The sequence below is a fragment of the Macrotis lagotis genome, chromosome 4, assembly GCF_037893015.1.
Source record: "Macrotis lagotis isolate mMagLag1 chromosome 4, bilby.v1.9.chrom.fasta, whole genome shotgun sequence".
NCBI lineage: Eukaryota > Metazoa > Chordata > Mammalia > Peramelemorphia > Peramelidae > Macrotis > Macrotis lagotis.
This window is the reverse complement of record NC_133661.1, coordinates 161280728-161303486: the sequence shown is the minus strand read 5'-3', so window position 1 is coordinate 161303486 and position 22759 is coordinate 161280728. Positions and strand designations below refer to the sequence as shown.

Here is a 22759-nt window from a genome sequence, read left to right as displayed (position 1 = left end):
CCACAGATGGTAAGGGGGGGGGGGGGTCAGAGGAGACTGCAGAAATCTCTCTGCTTTCCCTGGGACAGGACTCTTCTGTTTTCCCACACTCAGTTTCAGATTGTAGTTTGGGCATCCATACTAAGATAGCCAAGCAGGGACCCTCCTCACAGCTCCAGGAAAGAGGGGAGGGCCTGTGGTCATCTATATATCAAAGCACAAGCAAGAGAGCATAATACCTTGGAGGGATAAAGGTCCCAGTGAGGTGTCATAAAAACCTTCCAAAGCCTTGGAAATGTGGTAAATCAGTCATAGGCTGAGGAAATGAGTTAACAAAAGAAAAAGAAGAATCTGACCATAGAAAAACAACCAACCTTGAAAACAGATCCAGGAGAAATACTTTCAAAATTATTGGACTAACTGAAAGTTATACCACGAAAAGAGGCTTTCAAGAAAGAATACAGCAAAATTGCCCTGAGATCCTAGAAGCAGAGAGTAAAATAGAAATTGAGGGAATTCACCAGTCACCTCCTGAAAGAGATCCCAAAAGACAAACTTCCAGGAATATTATAGCCGAATTCCCAACTCCCAAGTCAAAGAGAAAATGCTAAAAGCTGCCAGAAACAAAAAATTCAAACTACCATGGCTCTATAGTCAGGATTACACAGGATCTGGAAGCATCTATATCAAGGGCTCATAGAGATTAGAATATGATACTCCAGAAGGCAAAAGATTTGGGTTTACTACCGAGAATCAACTACCCAGTAAAACTGAACATCCTCTTCCAGGGGAAAAGATGAACTTTCAATGAAACGAGACTTTCAAACTTTCCTATTCAAACAAAGAGAGCTGAACAGAAAGTTTTATTTTCAAGTACAGGACTCTGGTCAACCATAGAAGGGGTGAACGAGAAGAACTAACTATGAGGAACTTAATGATGTTGAACTGTTTGTATTCCTGCATGGAAAGAAGATACTGATAACTAATATAAATTGGTGTACAGCACTGCATTTGCTCATCTGATTTGCAAACACCAAGATTGGTTTAATGAAAATGATGGGGAAAGCTGATAAATGAAAAACAAGAACTCCATATGAACTTCTAATTTGTAAGAGCTATTAGAAGGGGCATATATAGACAGGGCACAGGAAAGAGTAGAATATAATAGTGTAATATAGTGAAAAGATGGAGTCAGTGGCTGTATAACTACTTGTTGCTCTTTTCTTCCCCACAAGCCTAGAAGAGATCCCTTCTATAGTTGCTTAGTGAAGGCAAGGACCCTCTCAGGTTTCACATCCTACAAAAAACCTTCCAAGATACCCTTTTCTCTCTATAAATAGTTCATGCTTCTTGGTTGGATGCTTTGAGTGGAAAGTAGGTATAAAAGGCACTATATTCACAAGCAAGATTACTCTGTGTGAAGTATCAAGCAAAATTTTAGGAAGAAAGATAAAAGCACAAATAATACTAGGTTTAGAAAATTGCAACCCAACTTAAAAATACCTAATAAAGTTTTGTACAGAACTAGAAAGTGCTGTGTAGGGTAGGGGAGGTGGGGAAGTTGGCCTTGGCTGGGAATCTCCTGCTGCTGGATGGTACATACTCACACAACTGTAGGGGGAATTCTTTTATGGAGTGGCAAATAGAAGGAATGGCAGCTTGCCACTTAGACTAAAAGGGAAAGTCCCTTCCATTTCCAAATGAAAATATATATTCAAAAATAGTAGAGAGGTGAGAGAGTCCTAACATCTAATTTGGGATACATTTCTCCTTGGAACCTAAGTTATTGATTAAGTTCTAAGATTTTAGGCCACAGAAGTCTACTTTTCACATATTTCAGAACTGTCATTGTTTAAATAGTCTTGTGGGCTAGCCTGGGAAGTTAACCAACCATAAGAAAATTGTTTATATGAGAAAATATGCTCCAAGTTTTAAACTGACCAAATATTAGACTTGAAATAACCAATTTATATCCCAAGAAAAACTGAAAAATCTAACTTTAAGCAAATAAGGAGAGCAAATAGAATTTTGCGATTAACTTGCATAGAGTTCTCTGTTGTCTTTTGGTCTCATCTAAGTAACTTTTGTCATTCTTCAAAGGATGAGCACTCTTTCCTAAAAAAGAAAGTAAAGGGCCTCAAGGAATGCCTGGAATGCTCTTCCTCCTCACCTCTACCTCCTGGTTTCTCTTGAATTCCTTCAAACTCTAGCTAAAATCCTACCTTCTACAGAAAATTTTCCTAATCCTTCCTAATTCTAGTGCCTTCCCTCTGTAGATTATTTCCAGTTTATCCTCTCTGTAGCTTGCTTCCACATAACTACATTCTGTCTTCACAGTTAAGATTGTTTATGTCTGTCTTTGTATTCTCAGTACAGAGCATGAGGCCTGGCATATAGCAGGTGCTTAATAAATGTTCTTTGACTGACATGTCTAGATTCACATTTTCAAGAAAAATAAATGATTCCATCAAAACCAGAAGAAAGGTATTGGGACAAAAACACAAACAACATATTCATTCTTGCTATCAGATGCATGTAGGGATTTTGGAAGAGAAAGGATGACTTGGGGAGCAAACAAATGAAGAGACCTGCCATGGTGGACTTGAATCTCACCAACAAGTTTAGCTACTGAAATAATGAAAATCTTAAAAGGGAATTGACTTCTTAATCAAAATGGTATCCAAGAATAGGCTCAGTCCTTCTGGTGTACAATTTAAAAGTAGAGAAGTGATGAAATCTAAGGGCTGATAAAAAATGTCAATTGTTTATAGTATTGCAAATCAGAAAATTTTACATTTAAAAGGAAAAGGAAGAGAAACGCTGTGAATGTATATATTCTTAGCTAGATTAGCTATACTGTAGATATAGAAAGAGGAACAGTCTAACTCCTCTGCCACAGGGGAGTGAATATACATGCCACAGAATTTAAGGAGGTAATGAAAGCATTATCCTAAGATTTCTGTATGTGTATATAAAAAGCACGTATAACAAACCAGATGAACTAAAGATTCTAATACAAGGAGGTACAAGGATCAATGAGAATTAGAAGAATGGAATTCCTTGATAGATTATTTTGGAAGACTACATTATTCAAAGGGAATAAAATAGATAAAGGGGGAAGTATAGTCTAGCAATGCATTAAGACAGTAAATCTCCATGTGGCAATCAGTGAACCAGAGAAGAAAAGTATGGTATGAGGGGGAAATTATTATAGGGAGAAACAGAAACATTATCATTTGAATATCCTGTAGGCCCCCTGAAAGAAGTAAAAGAGACAAAAAAATCACACAGATTTTGAGAGTTGGGTCTTAGCGTACATCTGAACCAATATATACATGAATGGAATTCCTACCGTAACATTCTGAATAAGTGATCCTCTGACCTCTGCTTGAAGACCTTCAAGTAGTGAACATCTGCTCTCTCAAAGTCAGTTCATTCCACCTTTGCACCTCGCTAGCTGTTAAAAAGCTGTTCCTGACATTGTCAAAATTTGCCTCTTTGCAATTTCATCTATTACACCTAGTTCTGTTCTCTGAAACCAAACAAAACTATTCCATGTGACAGTCCTTAAATTATTTTGTTACAAATACCCTACTCCTCCAATTCCTTCAAATTTCCTTTTATCCTAATTAAAAATGTTACCTTTTTTCCTTCAACCAATTCTCATATGACTCATAGGCCCTTCACCATCCTATTTACCTTCCCCTGCATAATTACCAGTTTATCAGTTTCCTTCTTAAACTGCAGACTAGAGCAAAGAACTGCACAAAGTTCTGAAGTTAGGGTCTATCACCTGAAATATTCCTGGAAACTTCTTAATGGAGTCTAGGATCACAGTTTTTTTGGCTGTCATATTGCAGCCTGTTTTAGGCTATTTACAATCCACTAAATTGCCTTGATTAGGGTTTCTCAACTTTTTTCTATGTCATAGAACCCTTTGGCAGAAAAGTAAAGCAGTCTATGGACTCCTTTTGAGAATAATGTTTTATATGCTTAAAACAAAATATATAATACTATGAAGGGAACCTATGATTAAAACACACCTATCAAAATATTTTAAATAAGTTCACAGACTCCAAGTTAAAAACTTCTGCCCTAAGTAATTCAGAAACCAAATCAGAAGCATATTGTTATGCTGGAAAATTTTAATTATCTAGATCTCTACTGTATCTTTCTCTATGCCAAAAGCAGGGCAGCTAATACTTTCAGGCTTTGCCTGCTGACAATTTGATACTTCAAAACGAAGAAAAGGCAATGAAGGGAACCATAACAATGGGCCTGATAACCAATGGCAAGGAAGAATTGCTTAAAATCTTACAAGCAAAGTGACTATCTTACACTCATGATGAAGGAAAAATAGAATATATTTTTAAGGTTCAAAGATAAAATAAATGCAATCCTATGGCTTAAAAACTCAACCCACAAAAAAAGTCTTTCAATAATAAAAATATGAAAAGAAAAAATAATTCTAATGAGGAAGCAAAGGACCTAGCTAATGAAATATGGTTGTAGAACTGAATACTTTGGATTTTTTACAAAATGCATATAGAAAACAAAGAGAAGATACAGAAAATGGCTATAAAATTTTTAGACAATGTAAGAATACTAACAGGTATGTTTACACTCAAAATAAGTTGAGAATGGTGAAGAATGTTAAACACAACAAAAAGGGTTTCCTTTCTGATTGTGTTTGTTTTAAGCTAAAATTGGTGAAAGAAGTTCAAGAAGAGTTAGGACCATTGCTTGCAGGCACAATAACATGATGAAAAGAAGGTAAACATATTTTAATCATTTTACCTGTTTTCTTTTACAAAGGAAATGCTCTTGCAGTCAGAAAGAACAAGAATGACTAATAGGAAGTTGAAATCCAAGGTAAAGGAAAATTAAAAGTGAACTTATCTTTCAACTAACCACTTTCAATGATCCTTTAAAGATTGTAAAAATGAGGAAAATTGCTATAGGGCTGGAGAAAAGTAAAAGTTGACCTAATTTTCCAAAAAGGGGAAAATGTGAATTATGTAAATTGTAGACTGGTATAATTGACTTTGATTCTTAAATAACATTCCAGAACATATTATTAGGGGGATGGTAGTGAATGGTAAAAATGAGCAAGGTTTCATCAAGAATATATGGTAATTTATGCTAGGAAACCATGAGTACACCATAGATAAAAGTTTATTCAGATTCAGCAAAAGTTCTCCCTGCTACTTCTGTGAAGAAGATGAAGTATGAGCCTAATTGGTGATGAAACGAATAAGAATAGTTAGCCATCTATACAGCCAGCATTTTAAAATTTGTAAATTTACATATATTATCTAGTATGATCCTTATAATAACCTTGTAAGGTATGCTTTATTATCTCCATTTTGTAGATGAGAGAAGTGAATCTCAATTAAGCAAGGTCATAGATAGTAAGGAGCAAAGTTAGTAACAAACCCAGGAACTCTGATTATAAATCCAGTGCTCTTTTTCATTGTCCTATACTGCCTCTATTAAAGGGATGATGTCACCTTGAAAGATGGCCTTTAGTAGAAGGCAAAAGCACTCTGTTGTTGCCCCTGTTCTGGTCATTTTTATCAATGATTTGGTAAGAAGCACAGAAGACATGTTTATCCCTGATGATGATCCAAAGTTAGGAAGGGCAGCTACAATGTTGAATAATAGAATTGGTACCCTTGCTCTATCACAAATCTTCAATCTTTCCCTGTCTACTGGCTGCTGTCCTACTATATATAAGCATGCCCATGTCTTTCTCCATCCTTAGAAAGGTCTCACTTGATGTATCCATTCCATTAGTTATTGTTCCCTAACTCTTCTGACTTTTATGTCTAAACTCTCTGAGAAGGTTGTGTACAACAGAAGCCTCCACTTCCTTTAGTTCTCACCTCTCTAGCTTCTCATCTCATCATTTAACTAAAAACTGCCTTCACCAATGATCTCTTACAAAATTAAATTATACTTTTTAAAACATCATCCTTCTTGATCTCTCTGCAGTCTTTGAAATTATTAATCACCCTCTTCTTGAAATTCTCTCTTCTCTAGGTTTTTGTACCACTACTATTCCGTTAGACTGTCCTACAGTCCTATTGAATCATCCTTTTGTATTTATATTTTATCAATACCTCTGGCTAGAGGGCAGAGTCATGGGACCCTAGGGGTTCCATTTAAGAACAGGGTCAACACAACATAATGTTCTCCTTATTTCCTACCAGCTTCAATGCTTTTGAACTTCATCATAGCCCCACAAGTACCTTATCTACCTCTGTCTGCATCCTGTTGCTCCTAATTTTTGGTTTCCTCTTTTATATTGTTTTTCCTCCATTAGATTATAAGATTCCTGAAGGCAGAGACTGTCTTTCTTTTTTTTATTTGTATCTACACAGCACAATATCTAGTCCTAGGTGATGTTTACTGAATGTTTATGGACTCTTACTATTATTACTATTAGCTAACTAAGATTTATAAAGTGCTTTATAAATATTGTCTCTTTCAATCCTACTACTATCTGAAAAATTGTTCTCTATACTGTCAACCAGGTGATATTCACTAAGCATGGATATTCTAAGGCTGTCCTGGGCCCTCTCTTCTTTTCCTACTATACTAGCCCATCAGATGATCACATCAATTGTCATGGATTCAATATTGTCCCTATGCAGATAATTCTCAGATCTATATGCCCAGCCCTGTCCTCTCTCTTGAGGCAGCTAGGTGGCTCAGGGGGTAAAGCACTGGGCATGGAGTCAAAAGACCTGAGTTCAAATCTGACTTTAGATACCTACTAGCTATGTGATCCTGGGCAAGTCATTTAAACTTTGTCTTAATACACTGGAGAAAAAAATAGAAAAACACTCCAGTACCCTTGTCTAGAAAACCCCATAGACACTATGGTCCTTGGGGTCATGAAGAGTCAGACAAGACTGAATGACTGAACAACGATCACAGCTCAATATATTCAAATTTTTCATTTAGCTTTTTTTTGAGAGTTTTCATCATTTTTAAGTCATTATCTTTTTCTCCAAACCTTGTCCTTTTCCTAACTTCCCTACTGCTATAAAGAATACTACTAACTTCCCTCAATCTGACTCACTCCTGTATGTATTAAAATTGTGATATTACAACCAAAAGACTTCTTGTGCTCTCAGGCTACACTATGAGAAGAACAATATAGGGAGATAATAGTTTTGCCATACACTGCCCTGGTCAGACCACATCTAGTACATTCTATCCAGTTTCAATTCTCATTTGTATTTCTTAGGGAGAACATTTATAGTCTAGAAAATGTTCAGAGAAAGATAACCAAGGTGATGAAGGGTCAAAAGGTCAAGCCATTAAGGATAAACAGAAAGAACTGTGGAAAGGAAAAATAGGGGATCAGAGTAGGGCACTTTAAAGCTTGGAAAGTTTATTGGCAAGCAGTGGTTCCACCAGACTTTTTTGTTCTAATCTAGCCCCGACCCTGTTGATTTGCATGACAAGACCCAGAAGATCTTGGGTACAGAAAACAGCTACAATGCCTCAGATTTACAGATGTTTTGCATTTTTTTGCAGATTACAGATATTTGCATGCACAGTGAATAGAGCACACTGGCCCTTAAATCAGGAGGACAGGAGTTGAAATCCGGTCTCAGACATTTGACTCTCACTAGCTGGGGGATCTTGGGGAAGTCACTTAATCCTGACTGCCTCACATCCAGGGCCATCTCCAGTCATCTGATTCCTATCTGGCCACTGGACCCAGATGGTTCCAAAGGAGAAAGTCAGGCCAGTGACTTAGCACCGCCTGCCCCCCCACCTTCAAATCCAATTCATATGCTCATCCTAGTATCACCTCCCTGATGACATGGTCTTCTTCAAGAATGAAGGACAAATATCATCATCATCATCATCATCATCATCATCATCATCATCATCATCATCATCATCACAATAATAATCATGGCCAAAATTAAAGACACTTTTCTGAACTGGGGTTAGGAAAACGAGTGGTATGGAAACTTTCTTCTTAAGAAGAAATAAATTGAAAAGATAATTAGCTACATGGTTGAACTGTATTCAGAAGCAGCTCCCAGAATTGAAGGCTTTAGGAGCTAATAAAATCTAAGAGCTACTTACTGAATGGGGGGAATAAAAAGCTGAAGGATAATCTCTGAAAATAAGCTAAAAGAGAGACATAGAAAAAAAAACAGGAAGCACTTCCTGTAGAGAAGTATAAGTGAGACAAATCAGTGGTTCTGCAGCATCTATGCTAGGCATTGTCCATGTATGTTTGTACCTTGAATGCACACACTTTTTCAACACAGAGTTGACATTAGAGAAATGCTTATTCCTTCCTTTCCCTAGAGATAGGCTTATCCACATGAATCCTTGGACAACATAAGCTCCTTTTCTGACCTGTGTCCTGGCCATGTCTTCCATCCATGTGTGTTGTCCACACATGCTCTTTAGGTGGAGTCACTTGTCAAAGTCACACAAGTAGTGAATGTTAGTGACAGAATTTGAACCCAAGTCCACTGAATCAAGGGCTCTTTACTTTGCTCCATACTGCCTCTCATGGGATGTCTTCCTTCCAAGTAATTCTCATTCTGGGTCACTGAGGTATGGCTGGCTTGTGGTTTTTAGAGCATACTAAAATAGTGGGTGAGTTGTTATTGAAAAATCAAGATAAGTAAGTGTTCTTTCCCCCCTTATTAAGGAAGACTTTCCAGCTATGTTTTCTCACATTTCTGAGGATATTCCCACACTAAATATTCCTTGAGTTTTTTAGCCTAAAATGTACTACTCAATTCTACTTTTATGACAGAATAAAAAGATGTCAAATGTATATTCTTTCTATTCAAATAAAAGGACAGTTGAACATAAGACAGTAAGATAAAATGAACACATTAAAATAAATGAGTTGAAGGGGCTGAACAACAAGGACATTTTACTCTTAATATCTAGAACTTTCTAAAATTAAAAGTGATATTTATGAGAAATGTATAGAATTATTTTAGGTTTTCTAGAATAAACCAACACAGAAGGTTTTGAAGATTTCTGAAGATTCTTTTCCCAATGAATAAGTGGTGCCGATTCCTACAATAACTTATTTTACAATTTTCTATTACAACATTCATAGGTGTGGAAACTCATTTTATGTATTATATTTTATAATAGTAGTCTTGGCTAAGGAATCACAGTATTCAGAGTCAGGAAATGACCAAGAATAAACCAATCTCCTAGCCTGTATCCAATGTAAGCAAAGAAAACATTACACCAAGTACTTTCCCATAACTGGCTAGGGAAAAAATCCTGCAATCTGTCACATTAGAGTAGAGTTGTCTCTTTTTTTGTGCCAATAATTTCTCTGTGGCTGCTTACTTCAAGACATTGAGGTCTTATATCCATATGCTAAGTATCATCCTTAGGCAAAGACAGGCAAGAATTAGGTACTTTTTTGGTAGTCTGAAAACACGAAGAACTGTAAATGTACATGTGAAAAGAGGAAGAGCTTCTGTGACCTCACAATGAATGAAACAATTATAACTATGGGAATTTATCACTTCTATCTTCACTGGAAAGTTCAAACTTAAAATATTATAATTGTGATGTTTCTCTTTTTAAAATTTCCACCTGTCTCACTGCATATTATCCCTCTCAGTAATACATTCCAATATTTAAAAATCCTTACTCCTAAGTAGTTTCTTTGTCATTTATTAATGAAAGTAAAATTTGCTAGATATAAGAATTAACAGTCATATGCTATCATTGTTTTTATTTCTCTCTAAAAAATCAGATCATTCCTGGAATGAAATTAAGTGTTTATTAAATCCTTGTTGACTGGGACTGACTGACTTTCATTGAGCTCTGGCCTCCTAGTCAACCATTTGTAGAAATATTTGTGGCCTCCAATTTTTCATTATACCTAATATAAATGTATATCCATTCCTCTTAAAGTTCTATACAAAGGTAAGACAGCCTAAGTATCTAATAATCAGACATGGCTTATGGCTTTTAGTGCACACTGAATAGTGGATGATTTGTCAATAAAAGACCCAAATGTAGATATTTGATACATTCTTTTTTTTTTTGTTTGTTTAAGGACTGGAGAAGAATTAAAAGTCATCTTTGGATGTAAGCATCACAGGAAAACAAGAAGCAGGGAAAAGGAGGGGAAGATTATTTATATAAGGAATAGGTAGAACTAGATGACAATCTCAAATAGAAATGAGGGCCATTAAGATCTCTGCAGGCCAATACTGACTTGGAAAATCATATATTACTGTTTTAATATACAGGCATCTAGGTAGTTCAATGGATAGAGGGCTGGATCTGGAGTAAGGAAAATCTTAGTTCAAATCTGGTGTCAGTCATTTTATAAATTGTATGATCCTGGGTAACTCACTTAACATTTATTTACCTTAATCCAATGGAGAAGGAAATGGCAAACCACTCCAGTATCTTTGCCAAGAAAATCCTTTGGACAGCATTAGAATGCTATGAATTCATGGGGTCTGGAAGAGTTGGTATACTGAATGATTAAACAACAAAACTGTAATATTGCATTTTATTTATTTTATAAAATGTTTCCCAAATATATTTTAATATAATTTAGACCATAAGCTGCAATGCAGCCCACAGATCTCTTGTTTGAATAGAATTCCAGATTCTAAAGTTAATAACCCATAACCCTAATTTAACCCCAAATTAAAGACATAGAACTAATGAAAACTAGATCAGATCAATAGGTGTGCCAATAAGTAAGAGGAGAGAGTGTTCTAATTGAGGAGGAAATCTTAAAATTGGGAAAGAGGTAATGATTAGATATGTCAAGATCTGTAAGGGTAAAAACAAAAAAGTATGGAAAAACTAAAAGAAGAAGAAATGCTTTAAAAATTTCTGCAAATATAAAAACAGAAAGAAGGATAAAAGTCATTAAAACTTTTGAAACTTCATTGGGGAAGCTACAAAGATCAAGATCTAGTTCTTATTCTCATGGAACTTATAATATAGAAAAAGGAAAAAAGAGATGGAGAACAAAAGTAATGGCAGAAATGATGAAAAACAGCAAGGATAGTAAAATAATGCACCATGAAGTCAGAAGAAAACATTAACAATATATTAGGGGAAAAGTCACTGGAGAAAACAAGAAAGAACCCAAACTCTAACAATAGTCTGAATATATTCAGTATATAGATAAATAGCCACTCAACTCAACAATCTCACAAAATTTCACAATATTGTGGTAAATATTATAGTTTAAGATCATAAAATGGCTATGAATTATCAAGATGCTAAATTATTTATGTTAAATTGTATTACTAAGGAAAGACATTATTAATCTTAGAAAGATTGCTATAAAATTTGTTAAGTATGTCTCAAGTGCTTAAAAACCATATTTCACTTATCTGGTTTATATTATCCACAGCAGAGGATAACTGAAATATTGCTGTATATTTGATCTGAAAGCAAAGATAAAGAAAATTTCTAAATTTGTAGATTGGGAGAATTTTTAATTTGTAAATTTGTAATTGGGAGAATGGTGATGCCATGAAAAGAAATAGGACAACTAGAGTTAAATCCCTTAATCATATACTATTGCCTCTGTATTCCAACAATTAATCAACAAGATTTAAGGTACCCATTATATGTCAAAAACTTGCCTGTCAGCACAGGGGAAAGAAAAACAGAATATGGGGAAATAACCAAGAGATCAAGAATAGACATTTGTAAATTCAGTTTAGGACAGAATAATTTTCATCCAGTGTTTCTTGCTTATAGTAGAAGCAAGAGTTACACAATGGTATAGAAGCGACAATAATAAAAAATAATTTTTTGCAGTCAAATTATTGGTATTTTATAAAGTTGGATGATAAAATAAAATGAGTTAACACTTGTCTTCTTTGTGCTCTGGAAGTAGAGGACCTGAGTGCAAACTCCATGCTTGCTAACTATATAATTTTGGGCAAGTCATTTCACCTTCCAGAACCTTGGTTTCCTCATCTGTAAAATAAGGAAGTTGGACCATGTGGCAGCTTTATAACTATAATGCTCTAATCTTATTTTATTTGATCATAACAGCCTTGTGAGATAGGAAGCATGAATATTATATCTTCCTATTTTACAAAAATAATCTAAGGTTAAGAGAGATTGAACCAAAAATTTTCTAAATCATATTATGTCAGGAAGTGGGAAAAGTAGAATTTATTTATGCTGGATAATGATAATGTAAGGTTCTAAATCAGTCATTCTCCTCTTTCCCAATTTTAAGATTTCCTCCATTTCTCACCTCTCAAAAGGCCCAGGGACATTTGAGGTCAATCTGGAGAATCTGGTTGAGAGGACCAGGTACAGAATTTAGAAGATAGCCAACTTGCAAAACGTTTTACCCCTAAGACTTCCTAGTTATTCCTTAGGGACAATTCTGGAAAGGAATAGCTATACCTAAAAGCATTACTGATAAAAGCCTGAAGATAATCCAAAGGCTGGATATAATGCCCTATTTCTAAGAGGTCCTTCTACTTTAACATCTATTGTCCCCAAAATACTCATCTTCCGTAATTTGAAAAGAAGGGCGAATTTTGTTAAAATGATATTGTTTTGGTTTTTTTTAAGGTCCTTAGAGTCAAAAACAACCCAGGTTGATTTTTAAACTAAACAAATGAAAAATGACTTTTTAAAAACCACAGATCATAATTTTTTAATACCTCTGGGAAATGTACTTTATTTAAAGTTAGAAGATCCAAGTTTGATTCTATCTCTGCTACTTCTTAGCCATGTGACCTTAATTAGTCCTTTTATTTTTCTGGGATTCAATTTCCTCATTTGTAAAATGATAGAATTGGACAAGATGATCTCTAGTCCCCAAGGTGATTCAGTCTCCAAATGGTCCTAAGGTCTTATAATCATCAAGAATTTGCTAGTCAGCAAAGGCAGACAAACAAAAATGATAATAAATCATTGAAAATTATTTAAAATTCAGACACAGACAACTGATGAAAATGTTAACATAATAATGAATGTAGAAATGGTAGGGTGGGTGGGAGGGAGAAACTACTAATATAACTTTTAAAGAAAATATTGAGCTGAGTTTATGAATGTCCTCACAATAAATAAATGCATTCCAAAGATATAATTCACTTTAATAATGTGTTATTCATACATGTACCTCTTACTAAAGAATGAATTAATTCATTTGTTTTAGTAAAAGAAATAGTTGAAAACAAGGAAGACTTTTGGTGAAGTACCAAATAGAAGCATATTGACTAGAGACAGACTTTGTCATTGTTGTGGTCTAAACATTTCAGTTGTGTCTGATTCTTCCCGACCCTCATTTGGAGTTTTCTTGGCAAAGGTACTGGAGAGTACTACTCCAATTCCTTCTCCAGCTCATTTTACAGATGAGGAAACTGAGGCAAATAGGGTGAAGTGACTTGCTCATGGTCTTATAGTTAGGAAAATTTAAGGTCAGATTTGAACTCAGGAAGATATGACTCTTTCATGACTTTAATCACTTTACCACCCAACTGTCCTTTTTTCTATCTAGACACAAAAGTCCACTTTTAACTTTTATCAACTTCCTCAGCTACTACGTAACATGCCCATCTTCTTCTTCTCAATCCCTAAAAAGTCCTCCTGAGATTTTACAATCCTCTACTAGTCATTATCCTTTTCTCTCTTAAACTAAATTCTTTAAAAAGTTATCAACACTTGGTGCCTCTAGTTTTGTTCTCAGCCCCAGTCATTTTAATTGCTGCTCTCTCTAAAGTTTTTAATATCTCTTAATGGTCAGACCCAGTGGATGTTTCTCAGTCTTCCTCCTTCTTGATTTCTCTGTAGCCTCTGACTCTGTTGACTACCTCCTTTCCTTTCCTCACTTCTCTCTGAATCTTCATGACACTTCCTGGTTTTCCTTCTCTCACTCCACTCTTCCATCCTTTTGCATCATCATCTTTGCTTTGCCCATTGCACATAAGTGCTTAATGAACACTCTTATTCATGCCACTGGTTGGCCACAAGGCTAACTATAAGCTCCCCAACCCCCCATTATGATTTTCTCTATATTATCTCACTTAATAGCATGATCAACTAGCATGGATTCTATTTAGTCAATCTTGGTCTCTTTTGAACTCAGTCCCATACCACTAACTCTTTATTAGACATTTCATACTGCACTCTCCTTAAACTCAACATATCTAAAACAGAATTCACTATTTTTCTCCCCAAACTCATATCACTTCCAAGTGTTCTAAACTTTTAAATTGTCCAAAGTCACACAGATGTCAAGTGACAGAACTGGGATTCAAAGCCAGGTCCTCTGATTATACATCTGATTATATGACTTCCACATCAGTGTCTTCCTACAAAATTAATTAAGGTGGGATTTGAGCCATAATACCCAGTTCATATATAAATTGTCACCATGGCAAATAATCACTTTCATGGGATTTCTGACTTAAGTGATGGTAACAGTATGGCAAGTAGAATGGTAATGGTGTGGACTCATAGTTATTTGTGAAGTTAGAGATCAAACTGGTGTTGGCAGAAAGGGCAGTGGCCCCAGATCACTGAGGTCTGAGGGCTAAGGACCAGTATGATGAAAAAAATAAGCTGATCCTTAGATGAGCCAAAAGATCAGATCCTGTAAAACCTGAGGAGCAGCATCACTTACAGGTAATGAGGATCCTCCAGTTCAGCTGACCTGCACTAGATAAATTCATAGACAAGGGGAGCTGATCTATAGTAGCATGGATCACTCCATCCTCATCTATACTTTGTTCAACTCAATAATAAAGCATGCAGTTTCTTCTGTGAATAAGAAAGATACCTAATTCCTTGCTATGGAATCTTCTCATATTTTTCTCACTCATTTTAGGCTCACCCTCTTCCTGAATTCCCATAAAACTTATCTATATGTTTATAGGAATAAACAATGGGTATTCTCCTAGTTTCATAATATGAGAAAGAACTTAAGGTTAGGTGTACCAGGACACTGCAGGCTATGTTCTAAACATGTATTCATCTCTCCATACCTAGAACAGGATTTCAAGTTCATCAATCATGTATCCCTGAGAATCTGAAAAACTGTTAGGATAATGTAAGTTTAAGGACTAAAAACCGATGTGAGGACACAGCTTAATCTGAACTAGATTTGAACAGTAATCTCTGCTATAACATATATAGCAACCTGACATCCAGCCTCCATCTAATTTTACATGAAGTCCTCCATTACTACTTACTACTACCTCATAGAAACCCATTCTATATTTGGAAATCTCCCCATCTCATACCGAGCAAGAATCATTTACTAAGTTCCATTCATATTTTCTTATGCTATCTTTTTTCTTTTTTTTTTTAGGTTTTTGCAAGGCAAATGGGGTTAAGTGGCTTGCCCAAGGCCACACAGCTAGGTAATTATTAAGTGTCTGAGACCAGAGTTGACTCCAAGGCCGGTGTTTTATCCACTATGCCACCTAGCCGCCCCTTATGCTATCTTTTGAAATCAAGAAGAATGAATCTAATTTGTCTTTTATATAACAGTCCTCCAAAAACCTAAAGATGGCTATCAAGTCTTTTCTTTTTCAAGTTAAATGTCTTCAGTTCTTCCAATCTAACTTTATAGAGAATGTTTCCAAGAACTTTTACCATTCTGGTCATTCTCTTCTGGATGTGCTCCAATGTAATAAAAGGCAAGCAGAACTGAACACAATATTTCAGGTATGCTCTGATCTAGGCTACAGTGGAATTATTAACTAGCTTATTATATATACTGCATTTCTAAAAATGTAGGCTAATAAGAGAGGAACACTTTGGATTAATATGTCATACTTTTTATAAGCATTGAGCCTGTCATCCAATAAAGACCTCAAGTCTTTTTCCCATGAATTATTGTCTAGTAATATCTTGAAAATGTAGTGGAATTTTTGAACCCACATTCTATTTGCCATACTGCTGCCATCACTTAGGTGAGAAATCACAAGAAGGTGACTTTTCACCATGGTGGAAATTAATATATAAGCTGACTGGTTACAGCTCAAGGGTTACCTTAATTTTGAGGTGCACATATGTGTGTATGTGTGTGTTTTCTGTGTGTGTGTATACACACACACAAACACACACATATATGACTAAATTTCATCTTATTAAATTTGGCAATATATTCACAAGAAAATGGAAAGTCACAGGTTTTGAAGTGAAATAGAGGTGATATTTAACTCAGAGAAAGATCCACACCATCACAGACTGGTATTGCATGGTTCTGATAACTATGATTATAATAATCACCAAAGAATAGCATCTTAGAATGTATGAACATATCTCTTCCAATCATAACAAATCATGATATTTTTTAAAGTACCTTTTTCATGTGGGGAAACTGTTAATATTTTGGATTGAAAACTAATCTCAGTTTTTATAAAGTACCTGTATTTAATAACATGATACAAAAGAAAGCTTTTAGTATTTATGAAAATTCAAAAAGAAATCAGGAAAAATACTTATGATATTGAATTATTTATGGTAAGCCATTGACTGTTTTAATAGAAATAAACCTAAAGAAAACTTATGTACATTAAGATTAATGTTGGGGGGTGGCGAGGTGGTACAGTGGATAGAGCACCAGCCCTGGAGTCAGGAGTACCTGAGTTCAAATTTGACCTCAGACACTTAATAATTACCTAGCTGTGTGGCCTTGGGCAAGCCACTTATAACTCCACTGCCTTGCAAATAAAAAATGTTGAAACTTCTGGAGCTGGAAAAAAGTAGCAACTGATTTTTCTTTTCTGTTTGTTATAACAATAATATATAGTCAATCAAGTGTTTAATGTTGATCCTACTGTTTTCAACTATAAAAATTGAACTTATATTACAATGAAAGATAAAGCTATATCTAGATTTAAAACTAATTTTTAAAAAACCATCTTTTATTTCAATATTTTTGGGGAATTTAAACTAAAGTTGACCTAGTTACTTTTGACTGAGCAGTACCACTATTGGGCCTATACACCTACATCTCCCATTCCCTACTCATTTCTACTTCTGCTTCCCAGATTCCTTCAAGTACCAATTAAAACTCCATCTTCTAAAGGAATCATTTCCTAATTCTCTCTTAATTATTTTATATTTACCCTGTAGATAGTGTGTTTGTACATATTTGTTTGCTTATTGTCTCCCCCCATCAGATGTAAGTTCTTTGAGGGCAGGGAATGTCTTTTGCTTCTTTTTTTATCCTTAGCAGACACAGTGTCTGGAAAGAGGAGGAAACACACTAGGAATAATTATGATGATGCAGAAAAACAACAGATATCAATAAAAAAAAAACATTTAAAAATAAAGCCATGATTTTATCAATGTGACTATTTTTTTCACTAATGCAAACTATAAACTCTCTAACCTTAGAAGATGTTTTCATGACATACTATGATAAATAAAATTCCTCATATGATGGCCAGTTTTCTGGTGATAATCCCTTGTATCTCACCTTTGTTGGTCCCTAGATTGTAGTCTCTCAATGGTCCTATTCCAAAGCCTTTCCATATGCTAGTGTTTCCTTTTGATAACATAGCCTAGATTATTTCTAATGGCACTTCCAGCATTAATTCATTTAACAATGATAGATCGCCTGCTCTACCCCACCCCATCCCCTTCATTTCATAGACGGAGTTCTACAGGTGCTGCAAAAAACCAAGGTTACCCAAATAGTCAGCAGCATAGTAAACTCTCTTTAGAAAGCTAGGCTATAGGAAACTCTATTTGGGTAATCAGTTAGTTAACAAGCATTTATAAAGCTTTTATTCTGTGTTGGTTCTATACTAAATTCTGAGAATATAAATAATTAAAGAAAGAAGTTGCAAATACTTTTTGAGGAATTATAACAAATTCATCAAAGAATATTGGGACTTTTTAAATGTTTTTTGCAAGGCAAATGGGGTTAAGTAGCTTGCCCAAGGCCACACAGCTACGTAATTATTAAGTGTCTGAGACCAGATTTGAACTCAGGTACTCCTGACTCCAGGGCCGGTGCTTTATCCACTGCTCCACCTAGCTGCCCCGAATATTGGGACTTTTGGAATGATGTGAATTATAGGTAAATATGAATGGGGGATGGTGGAATAAGTTTAACCCAAACTATGAATGATTTTAAAGAATTTGACAAATCTGAAGAATATCACTGAAAATGTTAAGTGACATGAAAAAAAATTACATCTTAAACTGGAAATAGATGATGTAAATGAGCTGGTGATGACCTAAGACCTAAAATTAGAGATAGAAAAACTTGGAGAAGAGGAATATGCTCAGATGTTTCCATTCAAAATATTCATAACAGTAAAAACTAAGTGAATTTTTTGGATAATTGAGGGATTATGGAATTTTATGAGTAAAATTTCATTCATATAAGATCTGCTGCACATTCTCTAGAACTATTACAGATTCCTCTAGATGGTAAACAAAAAAAAATAATTAAACAGTATTCTAAACTTCCCTAGAAAATATTTTTAATGAAATTACCTTGAGAAAGACAAGTTTATCAACTTTTAAAGTTCTTTAATACCTTCAGAATCTCTACAGAAATCTTCACTTATTTCTTCATCCTCTTTCGAGTAAAATTTTTATCAATAGTATAATTAAAGATTTAAAATTATTTCTTATTCAATGTTATTTTTACTTTAACTACTAACATTGCAATAGTATTGCTTTCTACTGTTTTCTATTATATATATATATATATATATATATATATATATATATATATATATATGTATACACACATTTAATGTGGCTTCAGTATGTATTGAGTACCCTGATGGGCTAAGGGTCACCTTATATAAATTGAGAAGTTTATCATCAGATTGGTCACAGAGCAATGAATTCTCTGACCACAATTACACTCAAAGACAATATGTTAAGTCACAGTAAGATTGCTATTTGCATCAATGGATGAAGTACTCACAGTAATGAAACCAAATACCATTGTTGTCAGTGATAGCATTCAAAATACACTTTAACCATGTTATTAATTTCAGGTACTTCTCTATCACTTGCATTAAAGTATTTGATTGGCAATATCATGAACCTATCTCTGAATCTCTGAATAGAAAGGATTCTACCACCACTGGCACTGATATATGTGCTTTTAGTTGGGGAGAGTATCAAAGATAGTCCTAAGAATCCAGCACCCACTGACTCAGCCTAATTTTTGTTGTTATAATAAGGATAATAATGATGATGATGATGATGATGATGATGATGATGATGATGATGATGATGATGATAATTCTTGCCTCCTAGGTATTGCTGCGCTAGTTGCAAGGGAAGAAGTAACAAAATACACACACACACACACCCCTCACCCTCAGAAACACAAACACCACAACTTTTCTGTCACTATACTTAAAGAGCAGTCAACTAAAGGCACATATAAACCATCACACATAAGTTCATGAAGTTTTATCACAAGGTTCATGCTATCCAGCCATGCCCACAAACACCTCACTGTACTCCCAAAGTATTCTAAATTTATGGACTCTTTAATCCACAGAAACACAGCCACAATCTCCAAAAAATATGTCAGCAATTTTCCTTTTGTTCACTATCCTTAACTATCAAGGCAAATTGAAGTTCAGAAATACTGATAAAACTCAATCCACATACAATAATAATAATATTATTATACTATTAATATTAATAATAACAAAGGTAGTTACTATTATAGCTATAATTTATATAGCATCTACTATGTACCAGTCATTGCTATGCTTCACAAATATCTTATGTGATCCTAACAACTCTGGGAGGGAAGTGTTGTTGTTATCCTAATTCTACAACTGAAGAAATTGAAGCAAACAGAGTTTAAGTGACTTGTTGAGATTCACATTGCTCATAAGAGTCTATGGCTGAATAAGGATTTACCTATTTTACATCTCTTTTTTTCTTATTAGGTGAAAAAAAGGGGAGTATAGAGAATGACTTTAAAAGAAAATTTCCAAAAAATAAAGGCTAAGAATTTATTTCTTAAGCTTCTATATCCCAAGACAATAGAAGTGAGAAACTTTAAGGAGCTTTTTATCAAGTTACAAAGTTGAAAACAAACTACCAAGAAAAACTATTCTAAGTTATTGAAGGCCATGAGTCACATAGGACATGATAGAAATATGTCTCCAAAGATATGGTTCCTATAGAAGCAGTCAGTCTGTAAATGAAAACAAGATATGAGGTGGTTTGTGACTGATAGAATTACTGTTAAATGTAAAGTTATACTTATATTTTTTTATCTTGACCTATATGATTATGTACACTTTAATATTGAGTTATATTTCCATTTATGGAAAAAATAAAGTCATGAACAATGTGAAGGTAGACTAAATGTGAAGACAAGCATTACAGACTATCATGCAAGGAAGCAAAGAGATCTCAGATATTAATGAAGGTAGCATTAAAGTTGGTGAACCCCAAAATCCAACCTGGATAGGTACAGCCAGAAAGGATGCTCTAATGGACTGGGTGGATTAGAGTCTTACGGGTGAAGAAATGGCTTGGTGAGTGTGGGAAAAGTAAGAGAGAGGACAAATAAGGAGGTATGGTTGGAAGCAATCATCATTTTTCTCTTTTTTCTCTTTTCATGAAAAGCACTTTGTGCTTTTCAACTTTCATAATAGCCAGATTTGTTTTACATAGCCATCAATAGCCCATAAAATGTGTATTTCTTCTTCAGTGGTAAATCCAACAAAGATGGTGTTGTTCATCCTTAAATTTTAAAAAGGACCAATAACATCATGTGATGATGTCTTGACTCTAGATAGTGAGGTAGACAACTTTATACAACTCTTCCTCACTTAAATTCAATTCACAGACAAGTAAATCCAAGAAATCACAATTGAAATCTTTAAAACCTAGGACTATTTTTGCATATGTGCTCACCACTTTAAAGTTCCTTTAAAATAAAACAAAACAAAACAAAAATTCCTTTGCCATTGCCATTGTTTTAGAAGGTTAAAGTTATCTTAAATCTGACCTACTTATTTAAGGGCAGCTAAGTGGTGAATTGCAATAGAGTGCCAACTTCAAATCTGACCTTAGATACTTCCTAGAAGTATGATCCTGAGGTAAGTCACTTAACCTTGTTTGCTTCAGCTTCTTCATCTGAAAAAGGAGCTGGAGAAGAAAATGGCAAACCACTCCAGCATCTTTGCCAAGAAAACCCTAAACATGATCACAAAGAGTCAAATACAACTGAAACGACTGTACAATAGTAATAACAACTTATTTGAGGTTATATTCAATTCTAAATACCTTTATTGAGTATTTTTGGATCAATCACTCAAATAAAAGAGAGTGAGATAAGAAACAAGATTGTTTGATTTATTTAGACATTTGTTAGGAAATACTGAATTAATGTTTTCTCATTTAAGTCACAATTCAGAGTAATGATGTAATATAATTCTTAAATTGTATGATTTTATGAAGTATACTTGAATTTATATAAGCAAAATATTAAACTTACAAATATGATCTCAATATATTTGCTATCTGAGAGAATAGGAAAGAAAAAGCACTGAAAACTTTTTAAAAGCAAACTTCAAGAAAATTTATTCAGAAATCTAAAAAAACATATAGCTCTACTTAATGATTCTTTCACTTTCATTCTGGAAAACTGACATTTTTCCAAATATTAACATCTAATTTTAATTAAAATATAAACTAGATTTGTTTTTAAACACCATTTTTTGAAAGAATAGGTTTGTATCTACATCATTCTTATGATCCATTCCTCACTTAGACCAGACACTAGTCTAGATATTTCACTTTTTGAATTCTACAGTTATGATGATTAATGATAATGATGATGATAATAATAATAATAATAGAAAACCCTCATCACTACCTATTAATAATAGAAAACCCTCATCACTACCTATTTGACTCAAAAGACTACCAAGGGTAGGGGTGGCTAGGTGGCACAGTGGATAGAGCACAGGCCCTGAAGTCAGGAGTACCTGAGTTCAAATCTGACCTCAGACAGATTTGTAAGACAAAAAACAATAATTACCTAGCTGTGTGGCCTTGGGCAAGCCACTTACCCCATTGCCTTGCCAAAAAAAACAAAAAACAAAAAAAAAAAACAAAAAAAAAAAACACTACCAAGGGATTTCTGATTCCCTGGCCTATTTTTTAGTGAATGAGAAGTGTGACTAGAGAAAGAAATGAAATATCAAAAGCAAGATTACCACTAGAGCTTTCCTTTTCCTTTCTTATTTCCCCATCTTCCTAAATCTCTACTGTAAAGAATGATTTTTTTTCTAGTCTTCTTAAAAGAAGCTTACTAATTGGTTGATTGCTTAATTAAACATGAAATAAAATTTCCCCTAAATTACAACTCTAGATAATGCTTTGAGAGATGTGTATGTCTTACCCTGTTTCCTCTGGATATACACAAGTTCCACTTCCATTCATTTGGCAGGCATCTTGAGATGGTAAATCAGAGTCTTTTCCATCTTGACTTGAAGAAGGACCACTGGCCACACGATTCTGCTGCATATCCCACTTGCGAGCCACATTGCAAATTGTTAACCTTTTCTTCTCCTATAAAAAGTATATGTGACAAGAAACTATATTTTATTTGCAACATTTGCAGCAAAATATAGCAGGCAGAAAGAATAATCCTGTCTATGATTTTCTGTGTTAAAAGACAGAATTGGCATGCCAATATTTTCCAGCAATTACTAGAGGTAAATCATTGCCCTTAAAAAGGATGTTGTAAATACAGTAGCTGAATAACAAAATCATATGCAAATGAAAAGTAATCTGT

The 22759-nt window shown here is 34.5% G+C and overlaps 1 protein-coding gene across 9 annotated transcripts in view; it reads right to left on the bottom strand.

The window, feature by feature from the left end:
- Positions 1–22759, bottom strand: part of LRRC49 (leucine rich repeat containing 49) — a 221103-nt gene that overhangs the window by 25759 nt on the left and 172585 nt on the right. For all 9 annotated transcript variants that reach the window (XM_074234526.1, XM_074234525.1, XM_074234527.1 and 6 more), the window contains one exon: positions 22364–22533. In XM_074234526.1, coding sequence (XP_074090627.1) covers positions 22364–22533 — 170 coding nt within the window. The remainder of the gene's footprint in view (positions 1–22363; positions 22534–22759) is intronic.